Source organism: Camelus ferus, chromosome 7 (assembly GCF_009834535.1).
Source record: "Camelus ferus isolate YT-003-E chromosome 7, BCGSAC_Cfer_1.0, whole genome shotgun sequence".
Classification (NCBI taxonomy): domain Eukaryota; kingdom Metazoa; phylum Chordata; class Mammalia; order Artiodactyla; family Camelidae; genus Camelus; species Camelus ferus.
This window is the reverse complement of record NC_045702.1, coordinates 28,962,935-28,988,861: the sequence shown is the minus strand read 5'-3', so window position 1 is coordinate 28,988,861 and position 25,927 is coordinate 28,962,935. Positions and strand designations below refer to the sequence as shown.

The 25,927-nt window shown below is 37.4% G+C and overlaps 1 protein-coding gene and 1 long non-coding RNA gene across 8 annotated transcripts in view; one reads left to right on the top strand and one right to left on the bottom strand.

Annotated features, from left to right (window-relative positions):
- LOC116664869 overlaps nt 1–23,948 on the top strand; it is a 45,990-nt gene extending 22,042 nt beyond the window's left edge. Inside the window, exon 3 of the long non-coding RNA XR_004321365.1 lies at nt 23,648–23,948. This is a non-coding gene — a long non-coding RNA (uncharacterized LOC116664869). The remainder of the gene's footprint in view (nt 1–23,647) is intronic.
- The window catches only part of CTTNBP2 (cortactin binding protein 2), a 376,872-nt gene continuing 373,283 nt past the window's right edge, over nt 22,339–25,927 (bottom strand). For 6 of the 7 annotated variants that reach the window (XM_032483616.1, XM_032483615.1, XM_032483617.1 and 3 more), the window contains 2 exons: nt 24,002–24,227; nt 23,254–23,432 (listed from right to left, as the gene is read on the bottom strand). In XM_032483616.1, coding sequence (XP_032339507.1) covers nt 23,398–23,432; nt 24,002–24,227 — 261 coding nt within the window. In that variant the 3' untranslated portion in view covers nt 23,254–23,397. Of the gene's footprint in view, nt 23,433–24,001; nt 24,228–25,927 lie in introns of all 7 variants that reach the window. The other variant, XM_032483614.1, reaches the window with a different exon arrangement.

Sequence of the window (25,927 nt, the reverse complement as noted above, 5' to 3'; positions counted from 1 at the left end):
AGTCATCGATGCAGGCAGCTGGGATAGCTCTTGTGTGATGAGAGGAGCTGGGAAAGACCTCCGCGAGGAGGGGAAAATGTTCTTCTTTGGGTGTGGCACACAAATTAATTTTCTCAACTAGAGTTTCTTGCTTTGGTGTTAAAAGCCTTTTAAAAATAAGTTTTCAATAAAAATGTAAATTCTTGAGTGCCCCACAGGTGACCGAGGCTCAGATATCAATTAAAAGTCAAGAATCATGACTGTTTAGAAACTCCATCGAAACCTATATGCTTCATCTATCTGTGATATGGCAGCGTACATCTTGGCTTTTTTTTTGCATACATATATTTTTTATTGAAGTATAGTCACTTTACGGTGTGCCAGTTTCTGGTGTACAGCACAATGCTTCAGTCATATATAAGCATACCTATATTCATTTTCATATGCTTTTTCACCATAAGTTACTACAAGATATTGAATCTAGTTCCCTATGCTATACAGCAGAAACTTGTTGTGTATCTATTTTGTATATAGTAGTTAGTATCTGCAAATCTCAAACTCCCAATTTATCCCTTCCCATCCTCTTTCCCCCTGGTAACCATAAGTTTGTTTTCTATGTCTGTGAGTCTGTCTGTTTTATAAAAAAGTTTCTTTTCTTTAGATTCCACATACGAGTGATATCATATGGTATTTTTCTTTCTCTTTCTGGCTTACTTCACTTAGAATGACAATGTCCAGGTCCATCTATGTTGCTGAAAATGGCATTATTTTATTCTTTTTTTATGGCTGAGTAGTGTTTCGTTGTATAAATATACCACAGCTTCTTTATCCAGTCATCTGTTGATGGACTTTAGGTTATTTCCATGTGTTGGCTGTTGTAAATAGTGCTGCTGTGAACATTGGGGTGCATATATTTTTTTGAATTAAGATTCCTTCTGGATATATGCCCAGGAATGGGATTGCTGGATCATATGGTAAGTCTATTCCTAGTCTTTTGAGGAATCTGCATACTGTTTTCCATAACGGCTGCACCAAACTACATTCCCACCAACAATGTAGAAGGGTTCTCTTTTCTCCACAGCCTCTCCAGCATTTGTCATTTGTGGACGTTTGAATGATGGCCATTCTGACTGGTGTGAGGTGATACCTGATTGTAGTTTTGATTTACATTTCTCTGATAATTAGTGATATTGAGCATTTTTTCATGGGCTTCATTGGAGAATTGTTTAGGTCTTCTGCCCATGTTTGGATTTTTTTTTTTTTCTTTTTAAGTTGTGCGAGCTGTCTATATATTCTGGAAATAAAGCCCTTGTCAGTCTCATCTTTTGCAAATATTTTTCCCATTCTGTAGGTTGTCTTTTTGTTTTGCTTATGGTTTCCTTTGGTGTGCGAAACTTATAAGTTTAATTAGGCCCCATTTGTTTATTTTTGCTTTTATTTCTATTGGTTGGGTAGACTGCCCTAGGAGAATGTTGCTAAGATATATGTCAGGTAATGTTTTGCCTATGTTTTCTTCAAAGAGGTTTATAGTGTCTTGTCTTATGTTTAAGTCTTTAAGCCATTTTGTGTTGGTAAAAAAAAAGAAAAAAAACAGACGTTGGATCAATGGAACAGAATAGAAAGCCCAGAAATAAACCCACAAACTTTTGATCAATTAATCTTTGACCAAGGAGTCAAGAACATACAATGGAGTAAAGACAGCCTCTTCAGCAAATGGTGTTGGGAAAGCTGGACAGCTGCATGTAAACCAGTGAAGTTAGAATACTTCTTCACACCATATACAAAAATGGCTTAAAGACAAACATCTTGGCTTTTGATTTGATACAGATGAGTCATTCATCTGGGGTTTCAAAGCAACATGTCTTTAATTTAGGGCAGGCTCTTTCTCAGCTTGGATGTAAATGACAGGTACTCTGGGCAGGTGGACATTTTTCACAATCCAAAGGAGGCTATTCACATGGATTTCAGTGTAAATTGTGTCCCCTGAAGCATAAGTCTGTTGATGTCTCTTGAAAGACACCATACTAGTCAGATTCTATAATAATATACAGGTTGGCTATTCCCAAGGAGAAATGTGGCTTGATTTGAAATTAAAAAGCAGATATTCCACCTCAGGTCTACCACAAAGTACTACATGCTTCCATGAATCTGGGCCACATTTTTGAAAAGTCTGAAGTGGATATGAAGTACATCTGTCAAGGAAGATGTGAGAAGGAGCACAATAATTTTTATTTATTTGTTTGTTTGTTTATTTATTTAAAATATTTTATTGAAGTACAGTCAATTACAATGTTTCAGTTTCTGGTGTACAGCACAATGTCCCAGTCATGCATATACATACATATATTCATTTTCATATTTTTTTCATTAAAGGTTATTAGAAGATACTGAACATAGTTCCCTGTGCTATATAGAAGAAACTTTTAAAAAATCTATTTATATATATATATATATGGCTAATATTTGTAAATCTCAAACCCACAAATTTATCCCTTCCCATCCCCTTTCCCTGGTAACCATTAGATTGTTTACTATGTCTGTGAGTCTGTTTCTGTTTTATAGATGAGTTCATAGTGTTCTTTTTTTTTTTTTTAAGATTCCACATATGAGTGTTATGGTATTTTTCTTTCTCTATCTGTCTTACTTCACTTAGAATGATGATCTTTAAGTCCACCCATGTTGCGGCATTATTTTATTCTTTTTTATGGCTGAACGGTATTCCATTGTATAAATATACTGCAACTTCTTTATCCAGTCATCTGTCAATGGACATTTAGGTTGCTTCCATGTCTTGGCTATTGTGCTTGCTATGAACATTGGGGTGCATGTATCTTTTTGAATTAGACTTCCCTCTGGATGTATACCCAGAAGTCGGATTGCTGGATCATATTGTCAGTCTATTTTTAGTCTTTTGAGGAATCTCCACACTGTTTTCCATAATGGCTGCACCAAACTACATTCCCATCAATAGTGTAGGAGGGTTTCCTTTTCTCCACACCCTCTCCCGCGTTTATTGTTCATGGACTTTTGGATAATGGTCATTCTGTCTGGTGTGAAGTGATACCTCATTGTAGTTTTGATTTGCATTTCAGGAGCACAATAATGATCCATCTTGGCAATGCAGATTCTCCAGTGAATGGAGTAGTTGGTAAATATGAGCTTAAGAAGGTGTAGGCTAATACATACATACGTACCTACCTACCTGCCTACATACATACCACATGATTTCTGTGACTGATATGACTGCCCAGTCATGAACACTGCATGGAGGTTTCGTTGGTACAGTAATACTCTTCAAGTACACTGGGTAAACATTAGGTTTACAGATAAAGGAACTTAATGTATAAGTATTTATAGGAGTAAGTGAGGTGTAAATATTTAACACCTGAAAGGGAGGGAAAGAAGATAGTGTTGTGGTTACCCCACAGAGGGAATTAGAATCCTCCACCCAAAATTTCATTCAGATATCAAAACTGATGAATGCCCACATACAATCAAGAAGGTATGCAAGGTTTGTCACTCATATAATGAGGTCTTCTGGGGAAAGCAGAGTGGGCTCCCAAGCAAGTCCAGAAGTGGACTGAAAGCTGGGAGAGCTTGGGGTTTTATGGTGGTTAAGTAGTGGGGCTGAGGTGATGATTCCTTTGCATAGGTGAAATGATTCCTTGCATGATCTGAACTTCTTACCAGTGCTAAAGGAGTGAAAATCTAAGCTTTCTTTTCAGCTTGCCCTGATGTGGGTAAGGAGAAAGGGGAGTGGTGGAGCTTGAAAGTGATCAGCAGTCAAATTCAATGGTTAGTGATTTTTATACCCTAAGAAATCTGTGCCTAATCTAAAGTTAAGGGTTTTTCCTATGGTTTCCTTTAGAAGTTTAAAGGGAAGTTTAGAGACTTTCAGCTCTTAGATTTAGGTCTATAACCCATTTGAGTTGATTTTTATATACAGTGTAAGGTAAGGGTTGAGAGTTTTTTCTTTTTCTTTTTGTTTTTTTACATACTGATATAAAATTGTTTCAGGACCATTTATTATAAGGATTTTCCTTTCCCCAGTGAATTACTTTTCAAAATCGGTTTGGCTATTGTATATCTTTTCTGTTTCTATATAAACTGTAGATTCAGCTTGTAAATTACTTTAAAAAAACTGCAGGGATTTTGATGGGGATTGCTTTGAATCTATGGGTCATTTTGAGGAGAATGGATATCTGAAAAATACTAACTCTTCTCATTCACTGACACAGTGGATAGTCTGTTTTTCTGAGCCTTTTTTTTTTCTTCATGTTTTGCAGTTTTCAGTGCATGTATTTACATACATTATTTTATTAAAGGTATTTCTAACTTTTTCTTGATTTTGATGATACTGTAAATAAGGTATCTTAAAATTTCCACTTGCTACTATATAAAATTCCTATTGATTTTTTCTCTTTTGAATTGAGATATAATTGTCATGTAACATTGTATTAGTTTTTAGGTATACAACATAATGATTTGATACATGTCTATATTGTGAAATGCTTACCACAAGTTTAGGTAACACACATTACCACACATAATTACATTTTTTCTTGTAATGAGAACTTTTAAGAACTACTGTATTAGCAACTGTCAAATATTTAATAGATTATTATTAATTATAGTCACCATGCTGTACATTACATATCAGGATTTACTTAATTTGTAACTGGGATTTTGTGCCTTTTGGCCACCTTCACCCATTTCACTCCCCAGCCCTGCTTCTGGCAACCACCAATCTGTGTTCTATATTGATGAGAGGTTTTTTGGGTTTTTTTTTTTCTCGTTTTTAAGATCCTACATATACATAAGATCATACAGTATTTGTCTTTCTCTGTTCAACTTTTTCCATTTAGCAAATCCCTTCACTGTCACAAATGGCAGATTTGTTTTTTATGGATGAATAATATTCCATTGTGTATATATGCCACATTTTCTTTATCCATTCATTCACTGATGGACACTTAGGTTCTTTCCCTGTCTTAGCTAGTTGTAAATAATGCTGCAATGAACATGGAGTACATATAACTTTTTGAGATGGTGATTTCTCTTCCTTCAGTGATAACTTTTAAAAAAACATTTTTACTGAAGTATGGTCAGTTTACAATTTTATGTCAATTTCTGGTGTACAGCACAATGTTTCAGTTATATGAGAGCATACGTATATTCATTTTCATATTTTTTCACCATAAGTTACTACAAGCTATTGAATGTAGTTCCCTGTGCTATACACTATAAACTTCTTGTTTATCTATTTTATATATACCAGTCAGTATCTGCAAATCTCGAACTACCATTTTATGACTTCCCATCCCCTTGGTAACCATAAGTTTGTTTTCTATGTCTGTGAGTCTGTTTCTGTTTTGTAAATTAGTTCGTTTGTCTTTTTTTTTTTTTTTTTTTTTTTTTTAGATTCCACATGTAAGTGATATCATACGGTATTTTTCTTTCTCTTTCTGGCTCACTTCACTTAGAATGACATACTCCAGGTCCATCTATATTGCTGCAAATAGCATTATTTTATTCTTTTTATGGCTGAGTAGTATTCCATTGTATAAATATACCACAGCTTTATCCAGTCATCTGTCAATGGATATTTAGGTTGTTTCCATGTAAATAGTGCTGCTGTGAAATTGGGGTGCATATATTTTTAAGATTCCCTCTGGATATATGCCCAGGAATGGGATTGCTGGATCATATGGTAAGTCTATTCCTAGTCTTTTGAGGAATCTGCATACTGTTTTCCATAACGGCTGCACCAAACTACATTCCCACCAACAATGTAGAAGGGTTCTCTTTTCTCCACAGCCTCTCCAGCATTTGTCATTTGTGGACGTTTGAATGATGGCCATTCTGACTGGTGTAAGATGATACCTGATTGTAGTTTTGATTTACATTTCTCTGATAATTAGCGATATTTAGCGTTTTTTCATGTGCCTGTTGGCTGTCTGTATGTCTTCACTGGAGAATTGCTTGTTTAGGTCTTCTGCACATTTTTGGATTGGGTTGTTTTTTATTATCAAGTTGTATGAACTGTTTAAATATTCTGGAAATTAAGCCCTTGTCAGTCTCATCATTTGAAAATATTTTCTCCCATTCTGTAAGTTGTCTTTGTTTTGCTTAAGGTTTTCTTTGCTGTGCAAAACCTTATCAGTTTGATTAGGTCCTATTTGTTTATTTTTGCTTTTATTTCCATAGCCTGGGTAGATTGCCCTAGGAGAACATTGCTAAGATTTATGTTGGATAATGTTTTGCCTATATTTTCTTCTAAGAGTTTTATAGTGTCTTGTCTTACATTTAAGTCTTTCAGCTATTTTAAGTTTTTGTGTATGGTGTGAGGGATTATTCTAACTTCGTTGATTTACATGCAGCTGTCCAGTTTTCCCAACATCCATTTGCTGAAGAGACTGTCTTTACTCCATTGTATGTTCTTGACTCCTTTGTCAAAGATTAATTGATCAAAAGTTTGTGGGTTTATTTCTGGGCTCTTTATTCTGTTCCATTGATCCATATGTCTTTTTTTGTACCAATACCATGCTGTTTGGCTTACTGTAGCTCTGTAGTATTCTCTGAACTCTGGGAGGATTATTCCTCCAGCTTCATTCTTTTTCTTCAATTATGCTTTGGCAATTCTTAGTCTTTGGGGATTCCATATAAATTTTAGGATTATTTGTTCTAGTTCTGTGAAAAATGTCCTGGGTAATTTGATAGGGATAGCATTAAATCTGTAGATTGTTTTGGGTAGTATGGCCATTTTAACAATGTTAATTCTTCCAGTCCAAGAACATGGGATATCTTTCCATTTCTTTAGGTCATCTTTAATTTCCTTAGTCAGTGTTTTGTAGTTTTCTGCATACAAGTCTTTCACTTCCTTGGTCAGATTTATTCCTAAGTATTTTATTTTTTGGATACAATTTTAAAAGGGATTGTTTATTTATTTTCCTTTTCTGATAACTTCATTGTTAGTGTAAAGAAATGCCGGTGATTTCTGTATGTTAATCTTGTATCCTGCTACCTTGCCGAATTCTTTTGATAGCTCTAGTAGTTTTTGTGTGGATCCTTTAGGGTTTTCTATATATAGTATCATGTCATCTGCATATAATGACAATTTTACCTCTTCTCTTCCAATTTGGATCCCTTTTATTTCTTTTTTCTTGCACTAATTGTTATAGCTAAAACTTCCAATACTATATTGAATAGAAGTGGTGAGAGTGGACATCCTGTCTTGTTCCAGATTTTAGTGGAAAGGCTTTCAGCTTTTCACTATTAAGTATTATGCTGGCTGTAGGTTTGTCATAAATAACTCCTATTATGTTGAGATATGTTCCCTCTATACCCACTTTGGTAAGAGTTTATCATAAATGGATGTTGAATTTTATCAAATGCTTTTTCTGCATCTGTTGAGATGCTCATGTGATTTTTGTCCTTTCTCTTGTTGATGTGGTGTATCATGTTGATTGATTTGCATATGTTGAACTATCCTTGTCCCTGGAATGAACCCATCTTGATCATGGTGTATGGTTTTTTTTAATGTGCTGTTGAATTTTGTTTTTGTTGGATTTTTGAATCTGTGTTCATCAACGATACTGGCCTATAGCTTTCTTTTTTGGTAGTGTCTTTATCTTTGTTATCAGGGTGGTGGTGGCTTCGTAGAATGAGTTTTGAAGTATTCTCTCCTCTTCAGTCTTTTGGAAGAGTTTGAGAAGGATTGGTATAAACTCTTCTTTGTGTGTTTATTTTTTATTTTTATTTTTTTAACTTTTAAAAATCGATTTATAGTCATTTTACAATGTTGTGTCAAATTCCAGTGTAGAGGACAATTTTCAGTTACGTATGAACTTACATATATTCATTGTCACTTTTTTTTTTCACTGTGAGCTACCACAAGATCTTGTATACATTTATTTCCCTGTGCTATACAGTATATTCTTGTTTATCTATTCTGCATATGCCTATCAGTATCTACAAATTTTGAAATCCCAGTCTGTTTCTTCCTACCCCCTGCCCCCTTGACAACCACAAGTTTGTGTTCTGTATGTCTATGAGTCTGTTTTGTATTTATGGTTTTTTTTTTTTTTAGATTGCACATGTGAGCAATCTCATATGGTATTTTTCTTTCTCTTTCTGGCTTCACTTAGAATGACATTCTCCAGGAACATCTATGTTGCTGCAAATGGCGTTATGTTGTCGTTTTTATGGTCGAATAGTATTCCATTGCATAAATATACCACATCTATTTTTTTTAAACATTTTTTATTGATTTATAATCATTTTACACTGCTGTGTCAAATTCCAGTGTAGAGCACAATTTTTCAGTTATACATGAACTTACATATATTCATTGTCACTTTTTTTTCCTCTGTGAGCTACCGTAAGATCTTGTATATATTTCCCTGTGCTATACAGTATAATCTTGTTTATGTATTCTACATTTTGAAATCCCAGTCTATCCCTTCCCGCCCCCAACCCCCTTGGCAACCACAAGTTTGTATTCTATGTCTATGAGTCTATTTCTGTTTTGTATTTCTGTTTTGTATTTCTGTTTTGTTTATTTGTTTGTTTTTTATTTTAGATTCCACATATGAGCAATCTCATATGGTATTTTTCTCTTTCTGGCTTACGTCACTTAGAATGACAGTCTCCAGGAGCATCCATGTTGCTGCAAATGGCAATATGTTGTTGGTTTTTATGGCTGAATAGTATTCCATTGTATAAATATACCACATCTTCTTTATCTAGTCAACTGTTGATGGACATTTAGGCTGTCTCCATGTCTTGGCTATTGTAAATAGTGCTGCTATGAACATTGGGGTGCAGGTGTCATTTTGAAATAGGGTACCTTCTGGATATATGCCCAGGAGTGGGATTCCTGGGTCATATGGTAAGTCTATTCCTAGTCTTTTGAGGAATCTCCATACTGTTTTTCACAGTGGCTGCACCAAACTGCATTCCCACCAGCAGTGTAGGAGGGTTCCCTTTTCTCCACAGCCTCTCCAGCATTTGTCATTTGTGGACTTTTGAATGATGACCATTCTGACTGGTGTGAGGTGATACCTCACAGTACTTTTGATTTGCATTTCTCTGATAATTAGTGATATTGAGCATTTTTTCATGTGCCTGTTGATCATTTGTATTTCTTCCTTGGAGAATTGCTTGTTTAGGTCTTCTTCCCATGTTTGGATTGGGTTGTTTGTTTTTTTTTCTTATTATGTCATATGAGCTGCTTGTATATTCTGGAGATCAAGCCTTTGTTGGTTTTATCATTTGCAAAAATTTTTTCCCATTCTGTAGGTTGTCTCTTTGTTTTACCTGTGGTTTCCTTTGCTGTGCAGAAGCTTGTAAGTTTAATTAGTTCCCATTTGTTTGTTCTTGCTTTTATTTCTATTGCTTGGGTAGACTGCCCTAGGAGAACATTTTTGAGGTGTATGTCAGATAATATTTTGCCTATATTTTCTTCTAGGAGGTTTATTGTATCTTGTCTTTATGTTTAGGTCTTTGATCCGTTTTGAGTTGATTTTTGTATATGGTGTAAGGGAGTGTTCTAGCTTCATTGATTTACATGCTGCTGTTCTTTATATGTTTAGTAAAATTCGCCAGTGAAGCCATCTGGTCCTGGACTTATGTTTGCAGGGAGGTTTTTTATTGCTGATTCTATTTCACTTCTAGGGATTGGTCTGTTCAAGTGATATATTTCTTCTTGATTTAGTTTTGGTGGACTGTATGTTTCTAGAAACTTTTCCATTTCTTCTAAGTTGTCCAATTTATTGCCATATAGTTGTTCATAGTATTCTCTTATGATATTTTGTATTTCTGTGGTGTTGGTTGTAGTCTCTCCATTTTCATTTCTTATTTTGTTTATTCACGTGCTCTCTTCTTCGTGAGCCTGGCCAGAGGTTTGTTAATTTTGTTTACTCTTTCAAAAAAATAGCTCTTGGTTTGATTGATTTTTTCTATTATTTTTTAACCTCTATTTTGTTTATTTTCTCCTTGATCTTTATTTTCTTCCATAAATATTGGCTGTTATCCCTTTGATTGGGGGTGTGGTTTGTGTTGTGGTGTTCAGAGCCTGCCCTGATTGTTGTTGAGTTGGGCCTCCTTTTTTGTTCTGTGGTTGTCACAGCCTTGATAGGGGCCTGGTTTGCTCCCCTGTCTCTGGAATAGAGGCTTCTAGACCCATTCCTGAGCTGTGGTGTGTAGTAGGCAGGGTTGGAGCGCTTCAGCTGGGAAGAAGAGAAGGCAGGAGATGTCCTCCAGGAAAGAGCCCTCTGTGATGTTGTCTGTCACTTGTTATGCGGGCTTACAAAGTACTCTTTGTTGACACTGCCTTTGTCCCCACGTTAGCTGTGGGAATGTCAGCCACCTACTCTGGTGTCCCCCAGGTTCTGAGCACCAGGGACCACCAGTGCAGATCAGCCAACGTCAGGTGCTAGAACCCACTATAGGAAGCATGCAGTCACACACCTGAATCTGTGGTACGCCACAGGGTCTGTGCAGACCCCATCTCCGCCTCCACGTACAGTGTGGTGTACTGGCTTATTGTAAATACCCATACTCGCCCCCACTGTGTGTCAGAACTCTGCTCATGGCCTGTTTGTCCCAGAGGCATGGTTCCACAAAGGGTCCAGAGAGAATAGGTCCACCTTGTCTGTATGGGGCTGTAAACAGATCTCAGTCCTGCCTGTGAAGTTGCAGGGCTGCTGGGTATGCATTCAGCTTTCAGCCCCACCTCCGCGCAGCAGTGATGGCTATGACCAGGCCCCACCTGTCTTCTGAGAACACACCAACAGTGGATCCAAGAGGAGAAAGTGGCTATGGTGTGGCTGCATTGTACCCCTCTCCCTAACCACACCAATAGTGGTGCTTTTTTTTATGAGGGTCCCCGGCTGTTCTGTTCTGCACACACCCCCAGCCAGACCTCACACCACCCTGAGGCTGCCTCTGTGCCGTGGACCCCAGCCCTCTACCAGGCTCCTCACTGATCTCCAGCAGCCAGTCCCAGCTTGTCCCTGCTGGCTCACGTCTAAGGCCAGGGATCGCAGGGACCCTCCATGTCAGTTTCCCTTAGTTCTGTCTGCCAGGCGGTTGCCACTTTCTCCTCTGAGCCTCAGAATCTCTGCTTCTGTCCCCATTGACCTCCTGGCTGGAGAGGGGGTGTCCCAGCGTGAGAGTGCCTTTCTTTCTATGCCATTTCCTCCCTGCAGGACTGATCCTGCACCTTTTTTAATTTCTTTTTTTTCTTACCGGATTTTGTGAGAATCCTCCAGTATTTTGAAGTGAGAGACACTCTTACCAGAGTTCAATAGGTGTTCTGTGCAATTCAGTGAGTTTGTAGATGTAATTCTTGGTGTATTTGTGGGAGAGGACGAGCTGTGAGTCTCTCTACTCTGCCATCTGGGCTCAAACCCTCCAGTGATAACTTTTAAGAACTATTCTATTACCAACTTTCAAATGTATAATAGAGTATTATTATAGTAACCATGCTGTACATTACATCCCAGGACTGACTTATTTTATAACTGGAAGTTTGTACCTTTTGACCACCTTCATCCAGTTCACGCACCCCTCCCCTACCCCCTATCTCTGGCAACCACTAATCTGTTTGCTATATCCATGAATTTTATTTGTTTAAGAGTCCCAAAGTGGAGTTTCTGGGTGATGTGATAGTTCTATTTTTAATTTTTGAGGAAACTTCATGCTTTTTTCCATAGTGGCTACACCAATTTACATTCCCACCAGCAGTGCATAAGGGTTCCCTCTTCTCCACAACCTCACCAACACTTGTTATTTCTTGACTTTTTGATAACATCTCCTATCTGTTAGAATGGCTGTATTATCCCATTGTGATTTTGATTTTCTTCCTCTGTGCTGGGACCAGGGTGTATCGCTAGGGCAAGGTGAGCCTGTTAAAAACATTGTTTTTGTTTCCTGCTTTCCTGTGGGACTCCTGAGTGGAAACCCCTTTGGCTGTCAGAGCTAAGGTAATCTGGGCAAAAGTGGAGGTCTATATGTGTGTACCTGAAAGGGAGTAGGACCCTGTGGGCACCCCCCTCCTCAACCCCTGCCTCTTGTTTATAGAAAAGCTGGCATTTCCCAGGCCTCCCTGAGGCCTAGAAGAGCAGGCACAAGCAGTTGATTAGGACAAGCCTACAGGCATTGGGGGATGGCAATGACTCTAACCACCTATCTCAATGATTAACTGAGATTATCCCTTCATTTCACTTTAAAACTTTAATGGCTGAACGGAATCTTTGGAGATTTTCTTGTGTGTGTAGGAGGGATGCTGAGTCTACCAGAATGCAGGCATTCTGGTTAAAGCAACTTTCCATTTTGTTACCAAAGCTGTTGCCCCCAGAATGATACCCCTGCCCCTCCCTCAACTAGAAACCAATTACTCTTATCTAAGTCTCAGGAGGCAGCTGCAGAGAAGGAACAAGAGCTGGTTAGAACCCACTCATTATATGCTTATTGTAATGTATTAACATGGTAAATGACATACCCACTAGCGCCATGACTGTTGGCAGTTGCCATGACAACACCCAGAAAAGCTCATACAAGGACTGATTGGCTCCATCACACCCGGAAGCGGGGCATGATGGCACAACCCTCTCATAAAAGTTCACTTGGCCCACCTGGGCCATAGCCATCTCTGTTGGCCATCTTGGCTGACAGCTCCCTGCTCGAGCACCTTTTCCTCACTCAAGCACTTTTCTTCCCTTCTCCCTGCTCGAGCACTTTCCTTCTGTTTCTCCTGCTGAGCAATAAAGCGGCTGTTCACTTTGTCCCTCTGCTGTGCGAATTCTTTCACAGCCAGTGGCAAGAACCCACACTCTGGTGGGCTTCCTAATTTAGGGGTCCCTCCATCCACTCACACTTTTAAGATTTTCTCTTTATCATGGAGCGCTTCTAGTTCAGGCAGGTTATCCTACTCAGAAACCCACGCCCCAGGGTTAGTCAGCCAGCATTCTAAAGAGGAAGCTCAGGCAACAGAGGCAGATACTACAAAGCACCTTGACAGCTTCACTGTTGATCCACATTAGAGCCTTGGCTAATTAGTGTAATACATGTCAAATAAGTTTTCATTGGTGAAATTAGCAACTTGTCAGTCAGCTCAATGAATGTTAGAAATATGATCTTTTTGGTTAAATGAGTATTCAAGTTGTATGGCATGGCTAAAATATTTTGGAGACATTCTTGAGAGAGAATAAATTATAGGTATCTTGGGAATACCAGCTTCTCAAGGATGGTGCTTGATCTCTTAAGTGGTCCCAGATCCAGTCATTGGTTAAGACTGTTTCTGGCTGACCAATTCTGACTATAAAGTAAATCAGTTTGCCTTAAGAATGTAGTTATATCTGTCTCAAGTGAACTTTTCATGCCAGATGTTAGACCTTCTGAAAGCTGAGACTTCATTGACCTTCTAAAAAAGAGTTATATTAACTGCTGGGTGTCTGCTTTTGAATGTTGGTTTTTTAAAAACATGTGAATGTGAGGAAAAATTTGATCTAAGGTTCTTGCTTACATAACCACCTGATAGTGAGGTTGAGGGAAGTAATTATCCCTTACCCTCCTTAATCATAGGTGGCAATCAGTATTTACCAGAAAGAACGTTAAGAGTTGTACCTGACCAATTTATAACAGGCCCTAAATTAAAGGTCTTTATAAAGATGATTATTAAAATATACTAGATGTATAAATAGAAAATAATACTGTAAATATGAAGTCACCCAAGTAGCTTTTTTTTTCTGTCCACAATATCCATCTTCAAAGGTACCAAAAAACTTAAAAGCACAGTCTTGAGTCACAGAGTCTGCTAGGTCAGGGTTGAAAGAAACTTTCAGTGTCATCTAGTATAGCCCTTTCATTTTTCACTAGCCTTCCCTAGAGACTTGATTTAATTGTTTCAGGGATTAGTCGAGGTCCTCCATGAAATCTCTCTCCAGTTCTGATGAATCCCTGTTCTCTCCATTGAGCTTGAAGGTTTAATAATTAAAAATTTTATCTGTGCAAATAAAATTTTATCTATTGACCACAGACTTTTGTTTGCCCATCTGCAGTTGTCTACATTTTAGAGATCACACTTTCTAATGTGTTGACCATATAATAGATTCTCAGTGGTATTCATCTTTTCACCAGTTCATTTGGTCTTTATAAAAACCCTATGAAGTAGGTGCTAATATTATCTCCATTATTGAGATAAGGAACTTGGAGTCAGAAATGTAAGTAATTTCCCCAGAGTCCCTCTCAGCTAGTAAATGAAGGAGCTGTTACTCAAACCCAAGTCTGTCTATAGAGCTCAAACTCTTGGATAAACTATATGATACAAAACTCTGATACTGTTCTCAATAGATTAAGTGGGATAATGCATGAGATAACACTGAACATAGTACCTGGCATGAATACAATAAACATTGTCTAATTTAGTAGAGAACTAATCTTTTTTCCTTCACTTTAGATGGATACTTTTTAGCTTTTGAAATTTAAACTGATTGGCCATGAAAGTTCTGTGAAATAAACAAAAAAATTTTTCTTCTACAAGGAAAGAGAACTTGGGTGGGCAAGAATCGATGGAAGTAGGAAAGACAGACTTAAGAAGGGGTTGGGGAACCCCAGAGTCCAAAAAAATGGGGGTTCATTAGGAAAGACGGTTTGAAAGAGAAGCCATTATGTGGGTGCTGGCAGGTGGCCAAAGAGAAAAGCCACTGCAGGAGGCCCTATGTGGGTGCTCAGGAACCTGGATGGACAGAGTGTTTGCAAGCTGATTGTACCCTTTCCACCTGCCAGTTTAGTTTCGTTGGTTTTTGCCCTGCTATTATCAACCCACTCCTTACATTGACTTCAGGATATCTAAAATCCTAAATGAAAAACATGTAGATACCTATTGTGGTGGTGGTGGTGGTGTGGGTGAGGATAGGAAGCCCTTAAAACTTTTCTTGAGAGGAACTTGAACTCAACTTGGGTTCCTGGTTAGTCTAGGACACCACCATCGTATCATCATCACATTTTTATCAGTTCTTGTCAAACATTTATATATCTGTTAGAGTTACACTATATAGTAATACTAGGTATTGGATTTAAACAGAAATGAGTAAGGCATGAATAGCTAATAGTGTGCTGTCTGTTTAGTTGGTATTAAATATTTGGCACAACATTTTCCCTTAGGGTTCCTGGACTCAGCTAGGATTAGCTGGATGAAATATCTCTCCACCAAAACTCCAATCTTCAGTCTGTATTTCTTTTTTTGTTACCCATTTTTCTGACTTTTGGTCCATGTTCCCCTGGACTTTGTTGCTCTTCACTCACTTCCTGTACCAGTGTAATGTCGTTCACTGGTCCCCTCCCAACACCATGTACCTGGGGCATTACTTAATGTTGAGGGACCCATTTCCTCTATCCAGTCTGATGGCTTCCTTCTGACTAAATGGAGAGATTCTGGTGCCATCCCTCAGTGTTCAGCTGAGAGGAATAAAAGAAAAGCAAATTTGAGATTAGTAGAGGTACTTGATAAATTATAGAAGCAAAGATTTCTAGAGTTACAGGGTATTTTCATTCCAAATCAGAAACCTAGGCCCCAGAAAGTTAAGTGGCACTAGGTCAATAACACAGATCACTCAAGGGCAGAACAGGGAATTTTATTACTTCAGTTCCTGTGCTCTCTTGTAAGCACAAAATACCACAATACATATCACATCTTAATAAGACAGTTTAGAAACAAGGAAGAGGAAGAGTGGGGCAGGAACAGCTTGTTTCACCTCAGATCAGACCATACAGCTGCTACATATTACACTAGTTCCTATTTCGTTACCCATATGGCCAGTCTTGAAGATTCCAGGGTGAAGTGAATGAATTGTCAGAAAGGTCTGAACAACAAACTGGTTTGACAAGACCAACTCATGCTGCTTTTGCTTTTAAAAAATATTTTTGCTAAAATATTATTATATTTTGACTTAAACAGCTCTTGAAGGATTTGTCAGGAAGAAAATAGAACACTGATTGTGCTGTTTTCAGGCAGATACACCAGAACTCTCTGGATTAAATTGAAAATATGTGTTTAAAAGAGCTTGTCACTTTCTTAAAAAATTTTTTTGTTGTTGTTGGAACTTTTGATAGAATTGCTTTAAGCCTGTAGATTTGGGACAAACTGATTCAACATTAAGTCTTCCTAGCCACCAGAGGCTGCACTTACAAAGGTCTCTACACTTATTTAGGTCTTAATTTGTCAGCAGTATTTTGTATTATTCAGTGCACAAGAAGTACACTTGTTTTGTTATGTTTATTCCTGAATATTTCATATATTTGATGCTGTAGTAAATGACATTGCTTTCCAATTGTTTATTGTAGAATATAAAAAGAGTTTAATTTTGTACACTGACCTTATATCATAGACCTTACTAAATCCACTTATTAATGTTCTAGAAGCTCTTTTGTGGATTCCTTAGGATTGTCTATGTATATAGTCATGTCATTTGCAAATAATGACAGTTTAACTTCTTCCATCTCAATATGCAGACTTTCATTGTTTTGTGTGTGCCTGTTTTCAGTAAAAGTGATAAGAGTATCCTTGCCTTGTCTTGAATTTAGGGGAATGCATGAAGTCTTTCACCGGTAAATACGAGGTTGGCTGTAGTTTGACCTGGATGACCTTTAACAGGTTGAGGTAGTTGCCTTCTATTTCTTGTCTCCTGCGAGTTTCTGTCATGAATAGGTGTTTTATTTTATCAGGTGCTTTTCTAAAATCTATTAAGATAATCCTATGATTGTTTCTTCTACATTCAGTAAATATGTTGATTGAATTGATTTTTTCCCAGCTTTCTTGAGATGTAATTTACAAGTAATGTTGTATAAGTTTATTGTCAACACAATGATTTGATAATATGTATATATTGTGAAATAATTACCACAGTAAGTTTAGCTAACATATTCCTCACATAGTTACATTGTGTGTGTGGTTTTGTGTGTATATTTGTATTATAACTGGAAGTTTGTACTTTTTGTTGCCCTTGACTCATTTCCCTCAGTCCCTACCCCTTGTCTCTGGCAACTACCAATCTTTTGTCTGTTTCTATGAGTTTTTTTTTTTTTTTTTTTAGATTCCACGTATAAATGAGAGTGTACAGTATTCACCTTTCTCTGGCTTACTTCACTTAGCAAAGTGCCCTTAAGTTCCATCCATGTTGTCACAAATGGCAAGATCTCTTTCTTTTTATGGCTGGATGATATTCCATTGTTTATATATATTACATCCTCTTGATCCATTCATCCATCAGTGGACACTTAGGCTGCTTCCACGTCTTGGCTGTTGTAAATAATGCTGCAAGGAACAGGGAGGTGCAGATATCTTTTTGAGTTAGTCTTTTCATTCTTTCAGATAAATACCAAGAAGTAGAATTGCTGGATCATATGATAGTTCTATTTTTAATTTTTTGAGGAACCTCTACACTGTTTTCCATAGTGACTGCACCAATTTACATTCCTACCAGCAGTGCATCGAGGGTTCCCTTTTCTCCATTTCCTTGCCGACACTTCTCTCTTTATCTTTTTGATGATAGCTGTTCTAACAGGTATAAGGTGATATCCCACTGTGGTTTTATTTTCATTTTCCTGGTGATTAGTGATGTTGAGCACCTTCTCATGGACCTGTTGGCCATCTGTATAAGGTCTTCTTTGGAAAAATGTCTATTCAGATCATCTGCCCATTTTTAAATTGGATTCTTTGGGGTTTTTTCTATTAAGTTGTATGAGTTTTTTAAAATATATTTTGGATATTATTCCCTTATGTATATGATTCACAAATATTTTCTTCTGTTCTATAGGTTACCTTTTCCTTGTGTTGGTTTCCTTTTGTGTGAAGAAGTTTTTTGGTGTGACATAGTCCCACTTGCTGATTTTTGCTCTCGTTACCTTTCCTGTTGGTGTCAGATGAAAAAAAATCACAAAAATCACTGTCAAGGAGTTTACCATCTATGTTTTCTTCTAGGAGTTTTACATTTTTAGATCTTATATTCAAGTCTTTAATATATTTTGAGTTAATTTTTTTTGGTACAGTGTAAGATAACGAGTTAAGTTTCATTCTTTTGCATGTTACCTATCCAGCTTTCCCAACACCATGTTTTGAAGAGACTCCTTTCCTCATTGTACATTCTTGGCTCCCTTAATTGTCCATATATGCATGGGTTTATTTCTGGGTCTCTGTTATTCTGTGTCTGTTTCTATTGTTATAGCTAGTATGGTTTGAAACCAGGAAGCGTGACACCTCCAGCTTTGTTCTTGCTCAAGATTACTTTGGCTATTTGGGGTCTTCTGTGGTTCCATACAAATTTTAGGACTCTGAAACATGTCATTGGAATTTTGATATGGATTGCATTGAATCTGTAGATTGCTTTGGGTAGAAGGGATGTTTTAACAATATTTTTTCTAATTCATGAATCCAGAATATCTGTCCATTTATTTGTGCCCTCTTCTGTTTCTTTCATTAGTGTCTTAGTGTTCAGTGTGGAGGTCTTTCACTCCTTGGTTAAATTTACTCCTTAGTATTTTATCCTTTTTGATGCAACTGTAAACAGGATTGTTTTCTTAATTTGTTTCTGATATATTATTTATTTTCTTAAGATGTAACCCAAATAACTTTTTTGGTATGTTTAGGTGACACTCTTACTAAGGTATCAGAATGTATAGGAACAACTATCAGGACTTCTGGTTTTCCCATTGTGCTTTTCTTTCTGGGGACAAGAAAAAAACCTTTGTTTTTTTCCAGTGAAGACATGGAAGCCCAGAGATGTTACGTGTTGTCTTGGCTTTGTGCCAGAACTTCAGCTCATGAGTCTTGATATTCAAATGTTATCTCCACTATTGAAGACAGAACAGATAAGTTGCTTCTCAGTATATTTCCATAGCCAGTCCTCGCTCTCAAATTAACAGTAACATCTTGGTTTACAACTAAACAATTTATTCATAGTAAAAAACCAAACTAAGGGGCCATCTATTCACTAATTTATTCCTTTGATATTTGGGGGATGTTCTCTGAGAAAAATGTTACAAAAGGGGTCAGACGGAATTCAGAAGCATCACATAACTTCTTAGAGTAAATTTTCTGTAATGAGTCATAGTTGTTAAGACCAGGTGCCTAAATCAGGTGGTGACTAGTTCTAGTCAACGGAACTGAACTTGCATTAAGTATTAACTACACAGAAAAAAAAATTGTGAGAATTTGGCCTTGTCTGTCAAAATTGGCTTTTTGTCATTAATAATCAGATTTTATGAAGTGTCTACTTGTTTTCTTTTACCTAAGCAACCACAAAATGTTCATCTGTTTAGAACCTCATCTTCAAGCTTCAAACATAAAATGAAAAAGAAGATTGCTAGTATGTTTTATTTATTAATTCACAATTAAATATTTCTGTCAATTAGATGTTACATACAATGCTAGTAAAATCTGATGCTCATAATACAGCTGCTAATATCTACTTATAAATTGATTACAACTTGAAAAGATGTTGGAATGCCACAAAGACTTCTGGGATATGATTCATTACTTTTTATGTATGAGGGAGGTAACTAGGAATACTTTATTGTTACCTCATTTCATGCTCATGGACAACTTATAGGGTTGTCACGATCTTAACTACTGTGAAACCTGGGTCAAAGAGATTAGGTAACTTGTCTTAGGTCACACGGCCAATAAATGTTAGTGCTTAATTCAGCCCCAAGGCTGTTTATCACCAAAAGACCTTTTTACCCCTGGAGTACCCCGACCCTCACCACTAGGTCCCATTATATATTAATGACTTTCAGAGATTTTTGGCCATGACTCACAGGAAAAGTTATGCTTTACATCACAATCCAGTGCATACATTCATATATACACATAATAGAAACAAAAGCTTCACAAACATTTCTTTTATTGATGATAAGTGATGTACTCTGACATTTTCTATTTTATCCTATTCTGTTTTCAAGAAATGTAGTTGTAACTCACTAAATTGATGTAATAACACATTATTGGGTCTGTCTGTATTTTTTTAATTGAAGTATAATGATTTACTGTGTTGTGTTGGTTTCTGGTGTACAGTATTCAGTTATACGTGTTTTTTTCATTATAGGTTACTAGAAGATATTGAGTGTAGTTCTTGTGCTATGCAGTAGGACTTTGTTGTTTATCTATTTTATATATAGTAGTTTGTATCTGCTAATCCCAAACTCCTAATTCATTTCTCCTCCCTTTCCCCTTTGGTAACCATAAGTTCATTTGTATCATTTTTTTTTACAGATTCCACGTAAAAGTGGTATCATGTGATATTTGTCTTTCTCTGACTTACATCACTTAATATGATAATCTCTAGGTCCACCCATGTTGCTGCAAATGGCATTTCATTCTTTTTTATGGCTGCTAAGTAATATTCCATTGTATACATATAACACATCTTCTTTATCCATTCATCTTTTGATGGACATTTAGGTTGTTTCCATGTCTTGGCTAATAGAAATAGTGCTGTTATGAACACTGGGGTGCAGGTGTCTTTTCGAATTAGTTTCCTCTGTATATATATATATGCCCAGGAGTGGGATTGCTGAATCAAATGTAAGTCTATTTTCAGTTTTTTAAAAAACCTCCATACTGTTTTCCATAGTGGCTGCACCAATACACATTCCCACCAATAGCACAGAAGTGTTCCCTCTTCTCCACACCCTCTCTAGCATTTATCGTTTGGGGACTTTTTAATGATGGCCATTCTGACTGATGTTAGGTGATACCTCATTGTAGTTTTGATTTGCATTTTTCTGATAACTAGCGATGTTGAGCATCTTTTCATGTGCCTATTAGCCATCTGGTTGTCTTCTTTGGAGAAATGTCTATTTAGGTCTTCTGCCCATTTTTTTTTTTGATTGGGTTTTTCTATTATTGAGCTGTTGTATGAACTGTTTGTATATTCTGGAAAGTAAGTCCTTGTCAGTCACATTGTTTGCAAATATTTTCTCCCAGTTTGTAGGTTGTCTGTCTTTTCCTTTATGGTTTCCTTTGTTGTGCAAAAGCTTATGAGTTAGATTAGGTCCCATTTTATTTATTTTTGCTTTTACTTCTATTGCCTTGGGAGACTGACCTAGGAAAACACTGCTACAACTTACATCAAAAAATGTTTTGCGTATGTTTTCTTCTAGATTTATGGTGTCCTGTCTTACATTTAAGTCTTTAAGCCATTTTGAGTTTATTTTTGTGTATGGTATGAGGGAGCGTTCTAACTTCATTGATTTACATGAGGCTGTCCAGCTTTCCCACCACTTGTCAAAGTGACTGTCTTTTCTCCATTGCATATTCTTGCCTCCTTTGTCAAAGATTGACCATAGGTGTGTGTTCTAACTGTATTTTAAAAGCTCCTGATCTAAATGCCCCCTTTAGACACCTTGCAACCTGCCATCCAATCATAAAAAAGTACATGTTGAATTTTACTAACAAATCAAAACTGTATGGATGTTACTATCGGTTATCTTAATAATGTATTCCAAATGTACCTTTGTTTCTTCTCTGGTCCTTGAATACACTAAAGAGATTTTTATCTTCAGAAAAGCTGCTAATATAAAACAATGCCTTATCACTAAGGAATCAAATTTGATGTAATCTAAGAAGGTGTATGTAAGCAAGAGGAAGTACATGAGAGCCACCTCAATCTAGATGTGTTGATCTATGATTTCCAGAGCATTCAGTTTTGTTCCCAAGATTAGTATCTTTTTATGAAAACACTTGAGAGTATCAAATACCACCAGGGTACCAAGAATTTGAGTCTAGCTCAAAGGCATTACTGTGTTCAAGCCTTAGCCGACGCTCTGTCCTTTGCTTTAGTTCTACCTCCCTGTCTGTGAACTCAAAACTGTACACCCCAAGGATTGCAGAGATGAAGCCTAGGCTGACTGACATGTGCTGGAATTGATTTCTTCCCTGATACTTCTTCCTCTACTTCTCCCCATGTAGCATAATCTTCACTACAATTTTAAAAAATTTACTTGCAAAGTGTAATATCCTTCCAACACACATGTGTACCTATATGTAAATAACCATTCTGTCCAAGAAAGGACTTTCAATACTCAAAGCAAATTATTCTTGGTATAAAATCATACTTTTTATATGTATGAAAAACTTTTTTTTTGATAAGCACCTAATTCCTCTAGCTCCACTGAAATGTTGGCTTTATTTTAGTTTAAACCAACTAACAAACACTTTCTAGTAACAGTGGGTCTTTCTCTGAATAGCTAGTGAAATACCAACACGGAGGACCAGTTTTATAAATGTCCCTAAATTGAACACAAACGTATTTTGCACCAATAAACTCTTAAGAGCAATAGATAGAAACTAGAGCAAAATTGTTTCACTAATTCAGTATTTTATTTGGTGTCAAGGCATTAACTTTGAGGTTGTATAAGTCATTTGATTAGTAATTTTAGAAGATCCCATTCTAGAAAATATTATCCTTTGTGCCCCTATATTTGAAGAGGGCGTTAACTTTGAATTAATTTATTTGAAGCATTTACAGGTTTTTTATATCCACTTAAGTACAAAACTTTTGTAAGAAAGATAACACTTTTCTTTATTGCATTATATAATTTCCTATTTTACAGGAGGCATAATGCAAACTCATGAGCATAAATACATGATGCAACCATTAAAACATTTAAAACTAAAAAAACTAGAATTTAACAGGCAAAATACTTAATATGGCTTTTAAGAAAAGTAACTGTTTAGAAATGATTTGTTATTGCCCCGTTCTACTCATTCCTCAAGTGAGCATAAAAAGTATGATCTCCATTTAAAATGGTACATGTTATCTAAGCCAATGTTGTACACATTTTTAACATGTAGTATGCAATAATTCATGGTTTTCTTAAATGTACATATGTACATATATATAGATATACAGTACACAGTTGTTTTAATACCCCTGAACATCTTGATTAAAACTATTACAATTGTTCTATTATAAAACTACTTGAAAAGTGGGTATTATGTCTTAGTATTGCAGTTCAGTCCTACAGAATTGAAAAAGAAAATGTTGGTTATAAATACATTCTTTACAAAAACTTGAATAGTGGTCCCGCACTCATACTTCATATTACACTGAAAACATGATTCATTTGAAGGTATTTACATCTTGTCCTTGGTTTGTGTGTGAAATATATAGAAGTTAAGAATGAGACTATTGTAGGCAGGCCTATTTGTTAGGTTTTTCTACTTGTTCATTTTTGCGTAAGTTCCAAATCTCTTCTTTTGAGTTGTTGTTTATTTCTGTTTGCCTTGTATTACTGCTGCTGCTGCTGCTTCTTTTAGTGTTCTGGGAACACTGGGTGACTTTACTTCTAGGAACAGGAAGAAAAGATTTAACTCTAGAAACACCCATCTCAGTCTTTGATTTACTGTTGCTGCATTCAGTCGTTTGATGGCTGCTGAGAGGACCGACCTCCTGTAAGAAAGGGAAACAAAATAGCATGCCACGTTTGACATTGTGACCAGCTTCTGTGATCAGTCCTAACTTCCTCTCTGGCCCTGAACAAGCTTGTAGGAGGTTTTTTCCCTTAAAAACAAGAGACAAGGGAGAGGAAAAGCTGAGTGCTTAACATCCCATAGACCCACTGCCTGGTTTTCATTAGGCCCTTTCTGCTATCTTTCCACCAACAGGAGCTTCATGAAGTCCTAGGTCTGAGGAAATAAATCAAAGGGGACTAGTCCGACCAACTAGTTGTAAGCAGTTCTACAGATCAACTCTAGCACCTTAAGTAAGTTACTTACTTAGTTTACTTACTTCAAAGCTGTAAACTAAAAATTGGACAATTATTCAACAGATACTCTGAGTGTTTAACTACAAAACAAAACTGTTCGTAGTGCTTGGCAGGCGGTAGAGACCCTTAAAGAGCAGCATCCTTGCTCTAGTGGAGCTCACGTTCTAGAGAATTAAGGTTCCTCTGCAGCAGTTCTAGGATGAGGCAGCTGCATGCTCCCGCTTTCCCAGGGTTTCAGAACTCCTCTGCTCATCTGGTGTGGGCCTCTCGAGAGAACCCACGAAGGAACACATGGACAGGTAAGTAGATGATGCTGGGACAAGACCTTCCCTGCATGCTTTCTCCCTTATCTTGTGTTCAGTTCTGCCAACCAGCAAACAAGAAGCGAGGCCTACCAAGTGCATTTCCAGCAGTTGATACTGATTACTTCCCTTCTTTTTAAATTTAAAACAATGCAACCATACAGCAATGTAGACACCCTAGAATTTAACAGGCAAAATAATACGGCTTTTAATGGACAGTAGTAACTGGATGGCCTCCGCTGGCAGCTGAATTCTCCTGTGTGTCTTCTTAAATCTGTGCAATGGGACTGAGCCATGGGCCTAGTAAGGCAAGCCCAACTTGTAATTTGGGTTAAAATGCCAGCAGACATTGCTGATACGTACTTATGAGGAGGGGAGGCGGACCTAACTCTGGGCATCCACAGGGGTAGTGCTGTCAAGGCCCAGAGGGAGGAAAGGTGATACAGTGTGTTCTTTGCTAATCCGCCCCTCTGTCGGCATCAGGATGGCCCATGGCAGGAAATGCCCATGTGATACAAAGTACCAGGAAGCACCCACAACAGCTAAAACTGGTTTGATCTTGAGGCTGGGTGTGTAACCCCTTCCTGGGCTAAAACCCGAAAGTTCTCTTTATTAAACATAAGGATACGCATATTGTGCATATAAAGCTCAAAGAAAACCTCTTGTTTGTATAGAAAAAGCACTGACCCTAAAAGAAGTTTTAATTGTTTAACTGTAAAGAAATATTGTTAAATCAGAGTAATTCATTCAATCCTGAGAATCTGGTGGAAGCTAAGAGACACTATAATCCCAGTTCTCTAGATGGGAGAGCAGGAAGAAGTAAAGGAAAACTGTGATGGATCTTTAAGGAGGTATGGGACTGTGACAGGTGAGGAGGAAGGGGAAAGACGGGGGAGTGTAGGGTGTGGTGTGGAAAGAGGGAATAACATGTAAAAATAAGTTACATGAAGATCAAAGACACATTTGTAAAGAAAGAAAGGGGGTGGAAAGTAAGAAGAATAGAGCAAGAGGTGTGTGTTAGAGTGGGTCTCAGCCCAGGTGTGCCTGAGCCTCAACAAGGAGCTTACAGAAACCCCAGTGTCCAGCCTGCACCTCAGGCCAGTTACATCAGAAGAGTCTAGGGCCTGTGGTCCAGGCACCAGGGATTAGAAAAAAAAATCAAGTGGATTTCATCATGCAACCAAAGATGAGAACTTTGCTTTAGGAGGTTTAATGTGCATTTTCATGAGAAGAAAACATTTATAAGTACCTGTTCTTTCTAGTGATTTAAATGTGTATTTCTGTTGTTTTTTTTTAATTTAGAAGGCGGGCTAACATGCCACCTGATTAATAGGCCCCTCTCTGACCAAACAGGAGAAACTGATTTCAACTAACACAGAAGCTATTCGTTCTAAAGGGAATTACTTCCTGATAACAGAAGAAACTGGGCATCTAACCAAGAAATACTCGCTGAGTTTATCAGGCTAGAAAAGGCAGAAGCCTGCGAAGATTTCAGGACGCCGCCAAACCCAAACGAATATTACTTCGCCCTCTGCTGGTAGGTTCAGATAAAAACATGTAACCTTGGGGGGAATAGTCCCTGGAACGGGTTCAGTGGGCAAAGGAAGAACGGCAGGCAGCTGGCCTAACACCCACATCAAACACACCTTTAAACGACTCCATGGTTCTTTTTAAGAGCCCGGAAAGTATAAAAGGACCTATTTTTAAGGTCCCTTTTAAGGTGTCCAGAGCTTATCTTACTTTCAGTATGTTCTTTTAATGGACAGTACCTTACTGTGCCAACCCTAATAATATGGTCATGTCACAGCAACAGGTACAAAACTGTCTCCCTTAACACTGGTCAACAGCAGCCAGTTACCAGCAGTGGACGTTTTTTA